Here is an 18,682-nt window from a genome sequence, read left to right as displayed (position 1 = left end):
CTTGAATAAACAAAACAGTGAAAAAAAGAAAAAAAAAGAAAACAATGGAGGAGGAAGACTCACTATGGTGCGGTCTATGGTATGCAGGTAGTAGGAGACTGGCTTTCCTGTCCAGGACACAGAGCCCCTCAGTGGAGACAGCTCCACCACACGCATTATTGTGCCGATGTCTAAAAGGCAGAGAGAAAGAGAAAGGTATTGTTTTACAACGCTGAAATGAAAACCGATTTGAGGATTGGTTTAAAAAAAACACTCCCAGGATACATACCGCTCAAGTTTCTTATATTTATTCTAAAATTTTGCGGTGCAAATGGTTTCGAGGACACAATTTTTCCACCTGAAAAAGAAACGGGAAAAAAAACAGTAGTCAATTTTTAACATTGTATACTGGATATGAAGATATGTATTTACTTGGCACTCTACCTGATGCAAACAATGATCAATAACAAGCTCCTATAAATACAATAATCAATAGACCCATTAATCATTCTGTCATGTTTGGTTTGCAACTGGGGGTGGGCAGCAAGAGAGGTTACTTGAGTTGGTCACAAGGCTGCTACGGTCAAAGATCAAGTGCCCCATGTTGACACAGCTGGCATAAGCTATCATCAGCCACTCTCTCCGTTTTAATCTCTAATAAGAACAGCTGAAAAAATAAGCCTTTTAAATAAGTCCAGGTGTCACTCCCAACACCAGCAATACAATACATTTGGGTGTCTCCCACACAGAGCAAATGGTCTGGCTGGTGTTAAAAAGGCCATTAGTTACAACCAGTTAATACTCTTGTCTTCCACACTTTGATCAGTGCGTCACTAAAGTAGAGTTAAATGGCCCACAAATTGGGGTTTCTTCAGTGTAAATCAAGAGATGGAAGTGTAGAGTCTAATTTACCGTCTCTGCAGACAACATTAACAGAAAGCTAAGCTAATCAACAGCATAGCACTCTGGGGGAGATCAGTAATGGATTCCAGTCGTTGCCAAATAGCAATGTGTCGGTTGGTGTCAAGTTACCAACCTTCCTTCATGTTAGCAAAACGCTCCTTCAGCTGGTGATCCACCTCTGGACCGAAGGCAAAGTTATTTACAAAAATAACACTGGAGGACAGAGAAGGGAGAAGAGGGGGGGGGGGGGAAATTAGGTTGGATTGGGATGGGGACATTTAAACAGAATGATGTGGGTAAAATGTCTTGCTCTGTGAAAAGTAGGGACTTAGCTTTCTGAGATCACATTCTTTTTTTTAAGATATTTTTATTTAGACAAACATGCCATACATGTCTTTTTTCACAGCAAAATAAAATACAATGACAGGATCTTAAAGGAAGGGTAAGTGATTTTCTTTTGTTAAAATAAGTGTTAAAAAGCTCTATATTGTGATAGTACTCATTACTATAGACTAGTGTTTATTCAGTAACAGGAGTCTCCATGTCTTTCCAGCTTTTTATTAAAAAATAAAAGCATTTTCAGGTCGGGATACCAATTTTATCCAATCAGGACAGAGAATGCAGTCAGGATACAGATTAAACAAGTGGAATTGATGACACAAATAAACGGACAGACAAAATTGGAACTGGAACACTATAAAAAGAAAGCTCACGAATGGCTACTCTCTCCAGATGGCTGAAATGTTGTCACCTACCTGAAATTGTATTTGTTTATTAAAGAGCTGGAGAGACAGGAAGACCCCGGTTACGGAACAAACACTATAGCAAATGTTTACGATCAGAATATAGTGTTTAACCTTTTGTTAAGCAAAGACTATCACTTATCCTGCCTCTAAATAACCTCAGATCACTGATCAAACTTTGTATGGCATAGTAGACTTTTTTAGAAGAAATAATAATAAGTATGACAAAAGATCATTCTTTTAACTTTTATGCCTATGGATTTTATTAAGAGACATCATTAGCACTGTGGTGTCCAGAGGGAAGGATATACTACATTTCAATGTTTCTAAATAGTTTCTGGTGACTAGAAAGTCACAGAGACCGCAGCGATTTGACATCCCATGTTTCCCACAATGCTGTATCCCTTTTTTTTGTTTCTCAGATGCTTTCCACCACTGCATAGCCACTGGTTTTCCAGTCCAAGAAGCAACTGTGTCTTTCAGTGTGTATTTGCGACTTGCTGTGCTACTCCACCTTGTGTTGGCTATCCGTTCTTTCCATTCTTCTGACAAAAAGTCACCCCGCTCCAGCTGAAACAATATTAGGAGCAAGTGAGCTACACTGGTACACAAACACCTGCGTGCTGAGAGAGCACAGCTACTATATTGAACACATGACGCGTGTCCCTATTCTGAGGGAGAACGTTCAGAGGAAATAGCCAATCTACAAGCTTGTAATGTGTCGCAAAGAGATTTAGTGTCGAGAGAAATGCTAGAAAACCTAGTAGGCATATAGAGCTCTGGGGGACCGTCCATGGTGCCTCCGGCCTGGCCGGGCAATCTCTGTCGCTGCACTATAGCCTATTCAGCAGGGAGCAGAACTGATCTGAGAGCAGATCTGTCGCTGCACTAGCCTATTCAGCAGGGAGCAGAACTGAAGGAATAGCATCTTCTACCAGCCCGGTGAATCTTTACATTGTCAGCTGAAATTAAGTAGCTGGGACCATATACATGGAAGGAATTGACTAAATTCTTGGGAACAAAAAAATAAAAATTAAATTAAAAAGCAAACCATATTTCAATTTGTGTAGCAATGTCTTTATTTTAGCCCACATCTCTAGAGGGGCTCATGAATGGTCATTAATCAAGAACGAAAATGGTTGCTCTGGGGGCCTGTAGTCAGCAATATGTTCTTACTTTCCTTTTGAAAGTCTTTTATCCACATGAATCCTAGTATCCCTATTTAGGGGAGAAAATAGCAGACCTACAAGCTTGCAGATTGGTGAATTGTGGTCTTGGAAGGAAAAAAGGAGAAGAGCTATAAGACAGCAACGGGGGACATCGGTCAACTAAGGGCCGATTCATACTCCTATTTTACCGCTGTAGTGCCGAAATGATTTCGGGTCGTCAGAAATTTTCTGTAGCACCGAAGAGCCGACTTTAGGACGGTACCCGCCCCCCCGAACCTCAAATGACGTCAAATTGTAGGCTCTACAGAGCCGAACCGACTTTTATTCGGCTCTAAAATAGGAGTATGAATCGGCCCTAAGAGTTGACACTGTCAGGGAACACTGTTAGATCAAACGTACCGTGTACTCTCCGTGCTTCTTCCCATACCATTTCATCCACTTCTTAAACTCTTTATCCATGGACTGAAAGAGAGACAATACTCAACATCAGTCATTTACGAAGAAGGAGAATTTTAGAGTTCACTGAACACAATCTCAAGTCCTTTTGTGTCAGGGATGTTTATTTACCTCTGCATAGGTAGCTGGAATGTCTGCTTTCTCCACACCATAGTAGTGTCTACAGTTGGTTGCTGCAGCGACCTGCAGCACTACCTGCCCCACTCCTATGAGTATGAAAAAAAGAGGGGAAAAAACGATTTGTAGGACAAACCTCCTTGGGACAAGACACAGAGACAGACGGCAGGCGGGCTGACAGACAGACATCAAGGCACTGAATTAAAGACTTCAAGGCACTGAATTCATTCAAGTTATTCACTTCCTGAGTCTGGGCATTGAAGGCCAGTGCACATTTACAAGTAATGGTTCCACATTTCAAAAAGCACTGTGCTGCTCACTCATAGCTGCCGATCAAAAAAACTAACCACTGCCAAGGTCCACAAAGGTGTCGTCATCTTTCATCTCCATCTCGTCAATGATCTGAGCCACCAAGTCGAAGGAGGTCTCTCCGTACACTTCCGGGGAGAAGGGTTCATAGTTGTTGAGTTTCTCAGGGTCAGTCACCGAGTGGTTGTACACCTGCTGCAGGATGTGCCTCAGCAGCCCATTGGATGGACGTTTGTTTAGCTTCATTGGCTGCGTGGTCCCCTTCCACTGGAACATGGACAGACATACACATTTGGACATATGCAGATTATAACTCTTCCAACAGTACAGTAAATCTGTTCACCTTAGACACACACACACACACACACACACACACACACACTTAGGAGTGTCACAGAAATGGACTCACCAATTGGTGGATACTGTCAATGGCTCTGTTGTATTTGTCACAAAGTCTCTGCATACTCTCAAAACTGTGAGAACACACCAAAGTAGGAATATAATTTAACCTTGTGGCAATGTATTGTACAGTACATCTATCAATACTAATTGCAAAGTGACTATTTAATACTTCAAAAAACAAATATATAGAGAAGGGCCAGAACTGCAAACAGTTCAACACATACCACAATGGTATTCATAGCTCAATGTGGTATTCATAGCTCAATAAGTATCTCATGTGAACATTTGTATTCCTTTGCATGCTTTTACTTTGAGCTCAAACATCCACAGTTGCAGTAGAAAATAGAAATTCCCACTGCTGAAGGTACAGTACTTGCACATATGACCCTTGTCTCACCTCTTGGTGTCATAGTCAATGAGTACGTAGTTTTCCATGGCCAGCTTGAGGTCTGGGATCTCCTCACACACCCACCTACAACATACACATAAAAGCTGTTAAAAAGGCCCAGGCCGTAGCGTAACGGTCTGGGCACCGGACTGGTGATCCAGTCGCGGTGTGCCGCGGGTTCGACTCCCGGACCCGACACGGCCTTTACCGCATGTCATCCCCCCATCTCTCTCCCGTTTCCTGTCAGCCTACTTTCTATCCCTTAAAAAATCAATAAAGGCGTAAGCCGCAAAAAAAATATCTTAAAAAAAAAAAAAAAAGCTGTTAAAAAAAACATCCAGATGCATACCTACCCCCCCCCCCCCCCCCACACACACACACACCTAGAGTGTACAGTAAATTCATGGATTAGAGAAGGAAAGCCACATACCGGATGGTCTCGATGATTTCATGAGCAGCATCATGGTGTTTATCCTAGAAACAGAGAGCGACAAACAAACTTTATTTTAATTAGCCAAAATGGGCACCTCAGCTTTGTCATGTCCTTTATGTGTACAATCCCATTTGACGTTTAGAACTACATCATTGGCAAAGAACATCATTGATTGTGAATGACAATTTATGTGTAATTTACATACAAATGTGAGGGACAATTTCTTTTAATAGTTTATTTTAAAGGAGCATTCAGTGATTTGGAAAAAAAACCGGTAACCAGATGTGCACATGCACACGCTCTACAGTTGGGGGACACGCAACAGGCCAACAGCACACACACCGAGGCCCGCCCCCTCTTGATCATGATTGGTGGAAGGCCCCTCTCTATCCTGATTGGATGAAGGCTGGACCACCTAGCCAAAAACGAAACCTATGGTTTTTTGACCCCCAGGGGTTAACTGGGGACAGGGACTCCAGGGAGGAACTCCTTATATGGTCAGCACACTCTATAGTAGGGAGGATTATCACAACAAAACAAAAAAAAGTGAATATACCTTTAAAGCAAAATATATCTCTCACACTTGTGCCAGTGATCACCCTCCTTTGTGCCAATTTTGGCACCAGTGCCAAAGGTTGCCTAACCTAGCTCTGCTGTAGAGCAAAGTCTTAAACAACATCTGACATACTGTATGCAGCAAACAGAAAACAACACTCTATGAAGTGCTGTATAATTATTTTTCACATTCTCCGGGTAGCACAAAGAGGCAGCCAGACAATGTTTCTAGAAAAATACAAATCTCCTGCCAGTGACAACAGGCCAGGTCAACATTCTAGACAGGCTGTATAATACGATCAGATGAGGTCAGTAATGCCCAGCAGTCACCATTACATTATTTTGTTCAGAACAGCAAGCTGACAAGGCTTGTGTAACACAGGCAACAACAAAAACAGCACTGAGCATTATGTTTGATTCAACTTCTCACTGCTAAACACACAACCCTTCAGTCACTATCAATGACATGTTTAATGCAATGTTTAGGCCATCGAGGAACAGCAAGAGACTCTGGATTAGGCATTCTCAATGGGCTCATTATGTAAACTGCCATGGGCTATTTCCAAAGAGCTGTCATTATCTGCAATAATAACAATAAGTATAGACCAGGGGTGCCCACACATTTTTGACTTGAGAGCTACTTTCAAAATGACAAGATCTACCTACCGAAAAAAGAATATTATACCAATGCTGAAAATAGTTTAAATATGGAACACCAGCGGCGCTGGTGTTACATACAAGTCAAATGCACTTGGAACAGAGAAATGGAATAGTTAGGTAGTATTTTGTATTTAATCTGTAATGCTACTGATGCTTGTGCACAGCAACACTCTTGAAAACAAAGTATTGCTTTGTGGGTTTGAGCTGACCTTTTTGATCAATGAATCAAGTCACCTTAATTCAAGTGGCAGATGCCAAAAAAAAAAAATTCTTTAGGGGCATGTCATGTAATCTACCTGCACAGCCCTTGTGATCTACTGGTATCACGATCTACCTTTTGGGCACCCCTGGTATAGACAGACATAGCATCTACCTGACCAGATTCATACAACAATTCAACTAGAGAGGGGGGATCCTTGGAACACGGTCAGGCTGGGTGGACAACCCAGGGCTGTGTCAGTCACAGGTTGCAGCGGGAAGGATGCTGACAGAAGTCCCTATGTGAAAGTGCTTTTGGAGGTAGGTCTACATACTATCTGCTCTACAGAGAACTGTCAACATGTGATTCAACATTGGGAATCATTGGATGTGTTGCGTTCATGATGAGTAATTCAACAAAACATTGAAACTGATTAAATCTTGCTCATGTCAATGAATGATTGATTTCCCGATGCATTCAAGAACGTTGCCCTAAAGTGTGACATTGTGTGACAAGAGTTAGGTCATTTTAATCAGACCATGGGCACAGACATCGATTGTCTAATAAAGCTGTGGAATTCAGTTGAATCCATGTATCCAACACAATGATGCAACCCGACTCCGCAGTGGACTAGTAATCTAACTCATTCACTGCTATAATAAATGGGTACAGGCTTTATTTTAGACATAGTATTGGTCCGACTGTCATTAGACCGACCTCAAATCCTAACCTAACCCTAAGTAACCAAAAGCAAGGGAGCAGCGCATATCTGACCGTTGTTTCCACACCGTTGGCGTGTCTAAATCTGCGTGTGCATCCCAGAATAAATACCTACATTTACCACCCACCAGTGCCAGCTTTTTTTTCGTATTTCCTTACCTTGTAAGTAGTCAGAGATTTAACTCCAGTACTATCGCAGTAGATATTAATCACTCACAGAGCCGTGCAATATGCGTTCACACAACAGTGTTTTCAGTGTTTACGCTAAATGGCGCATTGCTAACCTGTGGGTCGCCATTTCTCGTGATCACAAAAAAAAAAACAGATTGTGACATGTTGAAGTCACGCAAATTTTTAGATCTACTTTGAAAGAATTGAAACAACTATTATTTTCCTCTATGACACAAAACAAAACTTATAAAGTAACCGGAACGAGTCAAAAGTAAATGTTTTGAATGAAATGAAACCTCGTAGCTAGCCGACCCGGGGTAGCTGCATAGCACCTAGCTTTGGTAGTGTATCCTGCCGCAGCGCGCCAGCACTATGGTGTTCTATGCGGCGCAGTGATACTGAACACAAAGAAAATAGTACCATGTGACAGAGCGGTCAAAGTTGAACGAAAGTTGGTCTATAATGGTAGATATAGGTCAACAATACGAATTACGCTAGTTTTGTAGATTGGTTTATTTTTAATGCGTGGCCCCCAGTGACCCTGGAAACTACTTGATATTCCCCCAAACAGGAGCAGCACTCCTCGGCCAGTCATTTAATACCTTTGCAACCGTGATATTTATGGTAAAGCATTTCATACAGCTTCATGTCCAAAAATCCGAACAAACCCTTTAAGCATAAATGGGCTCTGGGGCGGATGCTCGCAAGTGAGGGCAAGCTTCCACATTGGTGGCAAGGAACGTAATATTAAAAAGGAAGGGACACGAGTCATGTGACTGGACGCCGCTATAACACTCCATATAACTCTATGGGCTCCAATGGCCTTTGTCAGCCTTCTGATTAGTCCCTGACTAACCAGCAGGCTCTTTCTGCCTTGTGCCTTTCTGCCTTGTTCCACCTTGTTTAGAACACCTTGTCTGTGCTAGAACATTTTTGGAAAAAACTAAAAACAAACATGATATGCCCAGTCACCATGCTGCACCTGTGACGTTCCTTTTTACTGACACCATAACAATTGAGTGCACAGAATATCAATACGAAGCAACTGAGAAACACCTTATTTCAATGGTAGTGGATGGAGAGAAAGGATTTTTGTCCAACCACAAAACGTCAACCAATGGGTGCGAAGAGGGGCACAACCACAGGAAGGACTTGACAAAGGGTGAATTGCAGCTGCAAATGAGGCATCTACCTTTCTATGTCTATGGTTGTGTCATTATCTTGAAGTGGTCTTTTATAGCACCACCATGAAGCCAATAAAACAAAATGTGAGGTGGAGGGTTCTTTCTTGACTTACTGGGAGTAAGTGCACAACTTGCATCACGTTTCATGCAAGTTGTGACCAAGATTAGCTATACACAGACACGACGTACAGGGGCAAACATTTAATCTCTTCCTAGTTGTCTGCCCTTAATAATATGACATTCTGTCACTGCAACTGCTTACAAAAGGACCAGCACTATCCTAGAACAGCTAGACAGTTTCATAGATCCCTCAGTTTCTCTTTATCTGTCAGGCTCATTGCCATTTACATGCGAGACAGCTATCTATAGTTGCTCATGGTAGCTGGAGATGCTAAACCGTGGCCACTCCCTGGGAGAAACAGCAGGATTCTGGTCACACCCAGAGCAGAGCCTGTTGCCCGACATGACCCACTGACACACTTTCAGAACACTGCCAAGGACAGCCTTTCTCAATGGGGGAAAGAAAAGCAGGAGATACGATGAATAAGAAAGGGATATGGGTATTGGGTAGAAGGGTTTTTGAAGCGGAGGGAGAAATTGAAACGGAGAGGTTTGAAGCCCTGCACCACAACGCCCACAGCTAAGAGCTCACTCACATCTTCCCGCTCAATATCGCGCGCCACTACAGTACGCTCCACCATGGCACGGCATGCGCATAACTCAAAGCCACACATTTTCTTCAGTTTGGTTATGCCTCCGAACAAAATACTATTATACATTATAAAAAAATCACACTGAATGTGAACTGAGTGGTGCAACTCCCCCCCCCCCTCTCTCTCTCTCATTAGCAGGCAACAGTGCAGCACTAGCTCTCTCTCTGGCACAACAGCGCCCCTACTGGTACTAATAGTCATACTGGTGCTCATAGTCACAGGCGCACGGACACAGACATTGCTGTTCCTTGGAGTGGTTGCACCACTCAAAAACACAATAACCTCAAATGCTGTAGAGAAAGGAGTCGGCCAGGTAATACCTTGTGAACAAGCCAATGTAGTTTGACTCTTGGCAAAGTGAGTGAGTTACTACTGTACTGTGAAGGGTAAATGCTGTACAGGTAGGTGTGTGTACTGTACAGTAGCTAGTTGGTGGCAACAAATGCTGTTTTTCTGAGTAGAGGGTGCGGTACAGTCTACCGGTGTGCGTGGGAGTGTGTGCACGAGTGTGAGTGAGAATGTTTCAGTTCATGGTGAGACTACGGGATGTTGAGGGGGCGGGGAGACTCGTTCGTGCCTCTCACACAAAGACACCACACAGCAACACCGAAGACGTGCTGCTGCTAAAAATAAACACAGTCCGAGTGTGCGAGTGTGAGAGAGGGACGTAAACAGAAAGCGTAGACTCTCTCCACTCCCCTGAACTGTGGGCAGGACTGATGTGTTCATGCCGTCATCTCCGTGGCGTGACAGACGAGTGAGTGTAGGAGAATGACTTAAACCTCTCTACTACGCAATCCTCCACACATCAGCCCACAAGAACATAATGACTAAAGCCCCCCCACCCCCCTGCACTGCACATGGAGACGGGGCAGGTTAACTAACTTGCATCATAAGTTGCATCATCAGACAGTGTATAAAAACGCATTCCTCGAAAGTCATGATACGTTTCTTTTGCACTGCTTTTGCTGTCAAAAAGGGATGTAATGGTATGACAGTTCACAGTACAGTATCTTTTATAGCAAAAGGCCGATGCACACCTCAGAAGGCTGGTGACGGGTGCGTAAGGGCAATAGTATAGAGCATAATATTAAAAAGGGTATCTTTGAAAAACAAAGAAAAGGTCCCGCAAACTGTCAGACACTTGCCAAAATGTTGCTCTTTATTAGGTCGACGTTTGGGTCGATTAGACCTTCATCAGGACTGTACTGTCCTGATGAAGGTCTAATCGACCCAAACGTCGGACACTTTTGGCAAGTGTCTGACAGTGTGCGGGACCTTTTTTGTTTTTCAAAGATACCCTTTTTAACAGTACTGAAATACCGCAGCATATACTATTTGACAGTATTCACCCCCCCTTTCAATTGAATGTGAAAAGGTAGAAAGATATTGCTTTATTTAACTGGCATGTGTGTGCATACCTGTGTGTGTCTGTATTTAACTTAAGGCTGGGCAATTTGGGGCAATATATTATATTTGATGTCATAATATGAGACTAGATATTGTCTGGGACGGGTACGACAATCGAATTATTGATATACTAGAATTTCGCGGCCGCTCATCCCAGAGTTACGTTGCCGCGCACTATGGGAAGAAGGAAATTGCGGGAGTTGACTCCACATGTAGTAACAGATGGGTTATTAGTTATTATTATGTGTCCTTATTAGTGTAGTGTAGTGTAGTCAACACGTTATGGCTCATACACACTGCCCGTTATTTGCTCCGATTATGCTGTCGGGGAGCATTTTTGGCGCTGGCCGACAAAACCCCTGATCTGACGTTAAGCGGTGCCCAAAAGTTATAGATCACAAAGGCTTTGCAGGCAGAGCACATGGCCCTAAAAATATATATAATTTTAATATAAAAAACTATTTTTGCATCTGCCGCTTGAGATGACCTGAGATGACTTGATTGATTGACATAAAAAAGGGCCTGTCAGCTCAAACACACAATGCAATAGTTGTTGTTGCGTACTATCATCAGTAGCAAAGTCAAATACCAAAAATAAAAACCCTACCATTTCCCCCGCTCTATTTCCCATTCCATGTGCGTTTGTCTTATAGTTTCTCTGGCCTCTGTACTACTGCCACCTACCGTCCAATCATTGTATTACACAGTGGGTGAAAAACAACACACCCCTTAAGACTAAACCCGACCCATCAGAGGTGTGGCTTCCAGAGGTACCTTTGACATGACATTTTGTGTGTGTGTGTGTGTGTGTGTGTGTGTTTCGATGTGCAGGGCGTTGCTGAAAATGAGCACCTGTGCTCAGCTACTTCCCTGGGTAAATAAAGAAAAAAACATAAAGGTACCTTTCAAAACCTATAGAAGTCAGCCTGGTACAGACGAAGGGGACACCACTGTATGTAGCCTCAATTACATTTTGTAACTATTTTCTGCAATGGGATGATAGTTTTATTTGGTGGGTATATGAGCTGGTTGTTTTGAAAGTAGCTCTGAAGTAAAATAAAGTGTGGGCAGCCCTGGTATAGATGAATATATATATATATTCATTCCGTGGGTAAATCCATGTAGGCTACCCACATATTGGTAGCCTATATTAGCCCAATATAGAGCGTCGCAGTCCCTCCCCCTTTCAGAACGGCGAGTGGCCCAGGAAATGAAATGCAATGCATTCTGACCATAGGATTTTCTTTAAGTATTTATTTAAAGACGGTTACGCCGCGGACAAAGCCAACTCGGATCGTGACAAATCATGACAATGAACACAATATTTTAGGCCGAACAAATCATTAGAAGAAAATAAAGGCAGGAGACAACACTATTTGTTTTGTTTTTCTTCTTATAAATTATTTGATCGGCCCAAAACATAGTGTTCATTGTCATGATTTGTCACGATCCGAGTTGGCTTTGTCCGCGGCGTAACCGTCTTTAAATAAATACTTAAAGAAAATCCTATGGTCAGAATGCATTGCATTTCATTTCCTGGGCCACTCGCCGTTCTGAAAGGGGGAGGGACTGCGACGCTCTATTGGCGTTATGCATTTCACTTGAATAATGTTGTGTGCGCACGTGCGCGTGCAGAGAAAGACAGTTATTTAATGAAAGTGAAGATTATAACGTCCTGTATTGGTAGCCTATATTAGCCCAATATTGCCGTTACGCATTTGACTTGAATAATGTTGTGTGCGCACGTGCGGAGAAAGACAGTTATTTAATGAAACTCAAAATTATAACGTCCTTGTCTTGCTGGCGCCGCGTATAGCCTGCACGGCTATTCCTGTGTGTGTGTGTGTGTGTGTGTGCGTGTGTGTGTGTGCAAGCCAGGCGTGCGTGTGTGTGTGTGTGTGTGCGCAATCAAAAGTACTCTGCAGTATGGCTTGCAGGCGAAATAGCCCAATGCGATCTGTGTAATCGTGAATACTTAGCACAAACCAACTTCTGACAAAGAACAATGTTGATGTAACTAAGAGATTCGCTGAGTGATTTAAATTTTATATACAGAGATTTAGAAGGAATAAGCAAAATCGTGAGGCTACAATTCCTCTCCCCTTCCTTGTTTCTCTTCTCCTGCGGGAGATCAGAATCAGATTCTGAGAGCTAGTGTGGGCCTATTAGAAGACAGGGCAGTGTTGCCAGGTTTGCGAATTGTAAGCGAGTCGTAGTGTGTGTTGAATGGCAGTTGAATGGCATTTGTGGGCTTGTGAATGAAATTTCTCACATGTAATTTGTGCTCACTTGCATAGACCTGGCGAATTTAGCGTGGTGAACAGGGCAACAGTGTTCTGGGGGTGTGGGTGCTTCGGGCGATAATGTTTGTAGTAAACAAATGCATTGGCGGCGTGAGTGTGGAAGGGAGGCATTTTTGGTGGCAGTGCCAGTGCCAGTGTTTGGCGGGTGGTGTCGAGTTTTGGCGTTCGGCGCGATAGGAGGAGATAGGTCCCGAACACTGCGAAGGTAAGTGTGTGACGTCACTGTCGTGTGAGTATGTGTGGGTGTAGTGTGTAAGATGGTGTTGTGGGTGTTGCAATAGCGACGTAGCTGTTGTTGCTTTGGGTTTCTTGCCATGTGTTGGGTACAACTTCTCCAATATTGAATAGATGGCATACGTCTTGTTTTTCATCGTTTTAATCACTTAAGCCTTATTCTATACTATCAAACGTGGCATATCTTAACATATACCTTTAATATCCCTACATCAGATCAGAGTCGAAGATGCTGTTGAGACAAGAGAACTGTTCGATAAATGTACTGCCCAGCTGTTTGCTAGTTGAGATTTGGGGCAAGTTGCCGGTCAGAACTTGAAGGCAGTGAGGTGTTGAGAGGTGCTGTGCCTGTGCATGCACACATTGCACAGTGCACACAGTGCCACAGACATTACGTAGAAATGCCTTGGCGTCATGCCCATCCGTTTCACCATGAGATAAATATTCACCAAGATAAGACATGGGATGGGTATTTGCCAATTGTTTTGTAAAGATGGGTGTGTTTCCGCCACAGTTATCCGTGATTAATTAACCATAGCACAGTGTCATATTTAGCACTCGCCTTTCGACCGCAAGGTCATGAGTTTGAACCCGGGCACCGACAACTGGGCACTGAGCTAGGGCTGACCTTCGATTACGTTTTTGATGATCGACGCTTCGATATAAATTTGTTTCGATCTTCGACGCTTCGAAACCCAACGGGGGGGGGGGTTATATTATATATATATTATATTACTATATTAAACAATAGCGGAGAGAAAGGCATGCTTGGATTGGTCTCATTTATTTAAAACGATAAGCATTGAAGCAACAACTGTTGCAGCCTTCATGAAAGCAGTGACGCACAAATAATTTGGCTTAATAAAACATCCGACCGTAACAAGTCAACTGCCTGACACAGGCATTACCTCTCACCAAAAAAAGCACCAATCCTGGAGCTCCAGGCGCGCAAATTTGCGCCGCGGTCTACGCCGCTCTCAGACCCTTCCGACGAGGCTCTTTCTTGGGGTAGAAAAGTGTGGATGACCGCGGCTCAAATTAGCGCGCCTGGAAGTCCCTCGGAGCCTAGGAGGTAAGGGGCTTTTTCCCCTGTCCCATGCGTGAAGTTTCGACGCAGATTTTTCGCCTCACTTGGGCCATCCCGTATGTGATACGCCAATTTCTTGTCACATAGTTGACACTGTACACCACTTGTTCTTTGTTCTCCTTGCATATTCTAAAATGCAACCACACTTTAGATTTCTTTTGTGGCGGCATGACTGCAGGCTGCTGTGTTGACTTCCTTGTTGTTACCACGAGTGAGGGGGAGAGGGGAGGAGGCGTTGCGGTGCTGCGAGGCGGACCAAATGGGGCCGTCTCGCGGACCAAAAGCGGCCGCTTTTTTTTTAATGACTATTCGATTCAAAATTTAAAAATCGATTCCTGTGCGTATCGATTGAACATTTTTGGGGTCAGCCCTACACTGAGCACAGCTTGATGTGGTGCAGTAGGTACTGGGAGCTGATGGTAGATGTTGCGCTCCACCTCAGCAATCCATCTCTAGCACATTGAAACGGAGATAGACTCCTGCACCCTGGCTGATATAGACCATAAGCCTCTCTGACTTACTTACAATTCAGTTAAATCTAGTCTGAGAAATGCAGATGATCACTTTGGTAAAGACAATCATGCATGCTACACTGTTATAAATGAACTGACATAATTTATAACCAACCACTTCTATAGACAGCTGTGTGTGTGTGTGTGTGTGTGTGTGTGTGTGTGTGTTTCCGAGCACGGAAGTAGCATATTGTTGTCACCACCAAGTTAGTGTCACTGTTGCAGCCTAACACACAGACAGAGGCCAGGGAGGAGAGCTAAACACTAAAGGTGTAGTGAAATTCACACTTCTAGACCATATCTGTGGTCATCATATGGGCATACCTAACAATGGATGCAAATAAATTGTTTAATTACTTCCTGAAAAGTGAAAACGAAAGTGTGCTGTGTGATGACGTGTCGAGGCCCACATCAATAAAAGCCAATAAAAATGAAGCTCACCAGTTTGATTCCCATTGCTTCATTGTCCTCCAACACAGCTGGTTTAAAGAACTACTCCGTTTTTAATCTCATTCAAGATGACATCCAGACAGTGTATTAATCACCATGGTATAATATGTATATAGGTTGTGTATAGGTTTGAAATAATTCCCTGGCTTTGCCCCACGTCTCTGTCACTTTGTTTACAAACGACTGCACTTGAGAGAAAGTCACATACTAAAAACCATAGCCTGGAGGGATACGACGCTCTGCTTGGTTCAGAAACTTCAGAGCCAGCGTTTCAAGCTGAAACTTCTAAATAAAATGCCCTCCATTTCCGTTTCACTACACCTTTAAGAATTTCATGCAAACTATTCTAAACGGTGAACCCTCTTTCATCACAAATAAACAGGTTGTATAAGGCTTGCTGTTGCTGTTAATAGACAATATACTACATATAATACATACATTAAAAACACTTGACTATACTAAACCGGTCCTCCTGTGCAACAATTGTTTTCACACCATTGCTTAACACTGACACTTCAAAAGACATTGAGATTGAGACAAGAGATTGATACTAAATGTTTTACTACAGTGATGGTGTGGAATATGAATGACAGACCAGAGTCACACACCATACTTAATCAAGCGGTCTTTAAAAGGCATAGCATGGAGTCGTAGATAGTACCCCACACCCAGAACCAGATGAACAAAGAACAGCACAGCAGAAGAGCTAGTCTTCATATGGAAGCATTTACAGATGATTTAGATTTGCAGCTGCGCAGAAGTGTGTGTGGGGTGTGTGTGTGTGCGTGTGTGTGTGTGTGTGTGTGTATTCTTTGTTTTAGTGGTTCTTGGTCCTGGACATTGACTTGAAGTAGGACTCGGAGCAGGCATACAATCTGCACACAAACAATCATGGTGTTGTGTTCTCCACATACAGACAACAGTGTGTTTACTCAGTGGGTGCGATAAGAAATCTGCCCGCTCCGTAGGACTGGAAAATACTAGAATGTACATGGTGGGATCTGTAGCAGTGGTTTGCAGTTCAACAAAGAAACACAGAATGCAAAACCACCATCATATTATTTGTTAAACACGCAGCAACAGAGAGATTTAAACCCTATATACTTAGTTGACCGGGATCCCCCGGGGCACTATACTTGGTCCGCTTATATATTAATTTTCATTTTCCCTCTACACCAAAACTATTTGCTGAAAATAGCTGATCTACGTACAAGCTCACAACATGCAATCACAATGCAGGTCACAATGGGCAGGGAGCATGTAGATTTAGCTGAATGTTGTTCGCCCACAGATTCAGAATATTAGGGACACTAGAGTTCATGTGGTAGCTGGCTGCGTCTCACATCCTCTGTGGCTTCAATCCCTGCAGAGCCAGCCATATGGACAGGAGATGAGAGAGAAGCGCGAGGAGGAGCGTTTGCCTGGGCAGCCTTTCCCTTTGAACCCCGGAGGAGCAAGCACTCCACATGAACAGGTTCCATATTGCAGAGCTCTGAATGCATGCCTTTCCCAAAATAAGGTCCAGCTGGTTCTAATTCAGCACAAGTCTAGTCCCTGTATAGCTATAGGATGTAGGCCAGTGGTATATTAAATTCCAAACTTGGCTCTCCCTACAGTCCAAACATTAGGAAGTGGTTCTGGTCTCTAGATTGCATGGGTAATGGGCTTCTCTTCCTGGAGGGAGGGGCCTCAGAATGCAAGTCTTCTTATCTGTCTCCAGCCTACTAGTGTAAAGGGAGGGTCACTCAGTCAGTCAGTCAGTCAGCCAAGGACAAGCGAGAGGCTGATTGCATCAACTGCGGTAATGCTGCTGACTGTTAGCTGAGAAAATGGTTTCGTTTTCCATTGGGAGCAAACAGCAGTCTAGTGCTAGAGTAGGCACAGAGTTATGTTATGACTGAGGCAACAGACGGAAGACCCCACTTTAAGAAAAACTGCATTTTCTCACCACTAGCTGGAAGCTGTCTTGCCCACAATCACAGACAAATACGAGTCTGCGCTGAAACTCACTAAATAGTCAATACCACCAAAGGAACCGCAGAGCCTTTTTGTTACTTTCAGATGGTATTACTACTACAAAGAATCACCCGCTGGCATGCGTTGACAGCATGTAACAAACTGTCTATCAACTCTGGTATAGTATGCCATACATTAGTATGCCATACATAATGAGAGCAATCTGCCTCAGAACATACAGTACATGATTGCAATAGCTAGGCATTTCTATCCCACATCAAAGCAGGGGTTCGCTGGATGCATACAGTTCAGTCTACCCACTCACAACTGGCCTGCTGTGATCAAAAAGATACTAGGGAATGGGGATGAAAAAGGAAGCATTCATGGAATGCTCTAAAAAGACTCAACACAGTTTTCATTCAGTGAAGCTGACATGCATGCAATGAAGCAACTTCAAGGGCCACAAGAACAGTTCAACCAACTTCCCTTTTTAAACGTTCTCAACCAGTTAAAATACTCATTGTGTTTAATCCTCCCGTAGTAGTTTAGCTAGCTGGTCTTTTACTCTTTTCCAAACATATTTGTGGGTACCATGTGATGGTTCAGACTTAAATGACATGGTTATATTTTTATTTGTGCAAAACATTGCATGCAACGACTCTAATACATTTTTACATTCATAATATATCACCAGAACAAAATGTCTAACGGTCTCCACATTTAGACATTGGCCAGCAGCAACTACCGTCCGTAACTAAGCAGAATCTTGTTGCGAAAATGAGTCAAACAAAAAACACCATGGCGTGTGTCACTCACAGGACATCCCCGAGCTCCTCTTCCAGTAGTGACAAAATTCGGTATAATGTCATCGTTAATACATTCGGTGATATTTCATCATTGTACAGAGCCTTCAGACTGCATGACAGTGAGCATCTGTGCACGAGTGTGTGCAGATTGTAAACAATAGCTACAAAGTCCAGACAACCACACAAGGCAACAACAACAGCTAAGGGTATGTGGCGATTCTGGTGAAGCTTTAAATGTCCGGTCAGTCATCGTGACCAACAGACATAGATAGACATCTTGCAGACCCACACTGTCTGTGTCACCACATCCCGACCCGTATGACCTGCCCGACGACCATGCAGACGTGCTGCTGCCATGGGTCTTAGGCTAGCTACTGTTAGCAGCAATGAGCTAACACAAAAGGTAAAACACAGCCCAAACTCTGAAGTCGTTCACGCTCTTAACTTGCTGTGCAAATACTTACGTATATTGGCAGCGGCCACGGGTAGCCTGCGGGTTCGGCTCCAACCGGCGATTTTAGCTTGAGCTCAAGCTTTTCTCCCATTCTACTACACTTTGCTGGAGGCTCGCTTAGCTCCGCTAGCTAAGTCTCCGTTAGCCAACTAGGTTAGCGACCGACCGAGCTGCTACCTTGACATTTTGTAAGAAAGAGGGGAAAAAACCTTTGAAACGTCAAAAAAAACCCAGACCGACGTCGATACTCGTCATCCGGTAAATATGTACACTATATAGTCAAGTATATATGTCTGACTTAATTTTATATACGGATAAAAATGCCTGATCATGTCGACTGGTAATAACAACTCGGCCATATCACCGCCA

General features: G+C 43.3%; 1 protein-coding gene across 3 annotated transcripts in view; it reads right to left on the bottom strand.

Moving 5' to 3' along the window:
* dot1l (DOT1-like histone H3K79 methyltransferase) overlaps positions 1 to 18,682 on the bottom strand; it is a 44,527-nt gene extending 25,845 nt beyond the window's left edge. For all 3 annotated transcript variants that reach the window (XM_083766493.1, XM_083766494.1, XM_083766495.1), the window contains exons 1-11: positions 18,324 to 18,682; positions 4,897 to 4,940; positions 4,476 to 4,550; positions 4,086 to 4,149; positions 3,715 to 3,943; positions 3,362 to 3,456; positions 3,194 to 3,256; positions 2,140 to 2,195; positions 1,016 to 1,095; positions 269 to 337; positions 64 to 170 (exon numbers count right to left, since the gene is read on the bottom strand). In XM_083766493.1, coding sequence (XP_083622619.1) covers positions 64 to 170; positions 269 to 337; positions 1,016 to 1,095; positions 2,140 to 2,195; positions 3,194 to 3,256; positions 3,362 to 3,456; positions 3,715 to 3,943; positions 4,086 to 4,149; positions 4,476 to 4,550; positions 4,897 to 4,940; positions 18,324 to 18,404 — 963 coding nt within the window. In that variant the 5' untranslated portion in view covers positions 18,405 to 18,682. The remainder of the gene's footprint in view (positions 1 to 63; positions 171 to 268; positions 338 to 1,015; positions 1,096 to 2,139; positions 2,196 to 3,193; positions 3,257 to 3,361; positions 3,457 to 3,714; positions 3,944 to 4,085; positions 4,150 to 4,475; positions 4,551 to 4,896; positions 4,941 to 18,323) is intronic.

This window comes from Protomyctophum parallelum (assembly GCF_964188405.1).
Source record: "Protomyctophum parallelum genome assembly, chromosome: 6".
Taxonomy (NCBI): domain Eukaryota; kingdom Metazoa; phylum Chordata; class Actinopteri; order Myctophiformes; family Myctophidae; genus Protomyctophum; species Protomyctophum parallelum.
The sequence above is the reverse complement of the archived record's forward strand: the minus strand, read 5'-3'. Positions and strand labels throughout refer to the sequence as shown.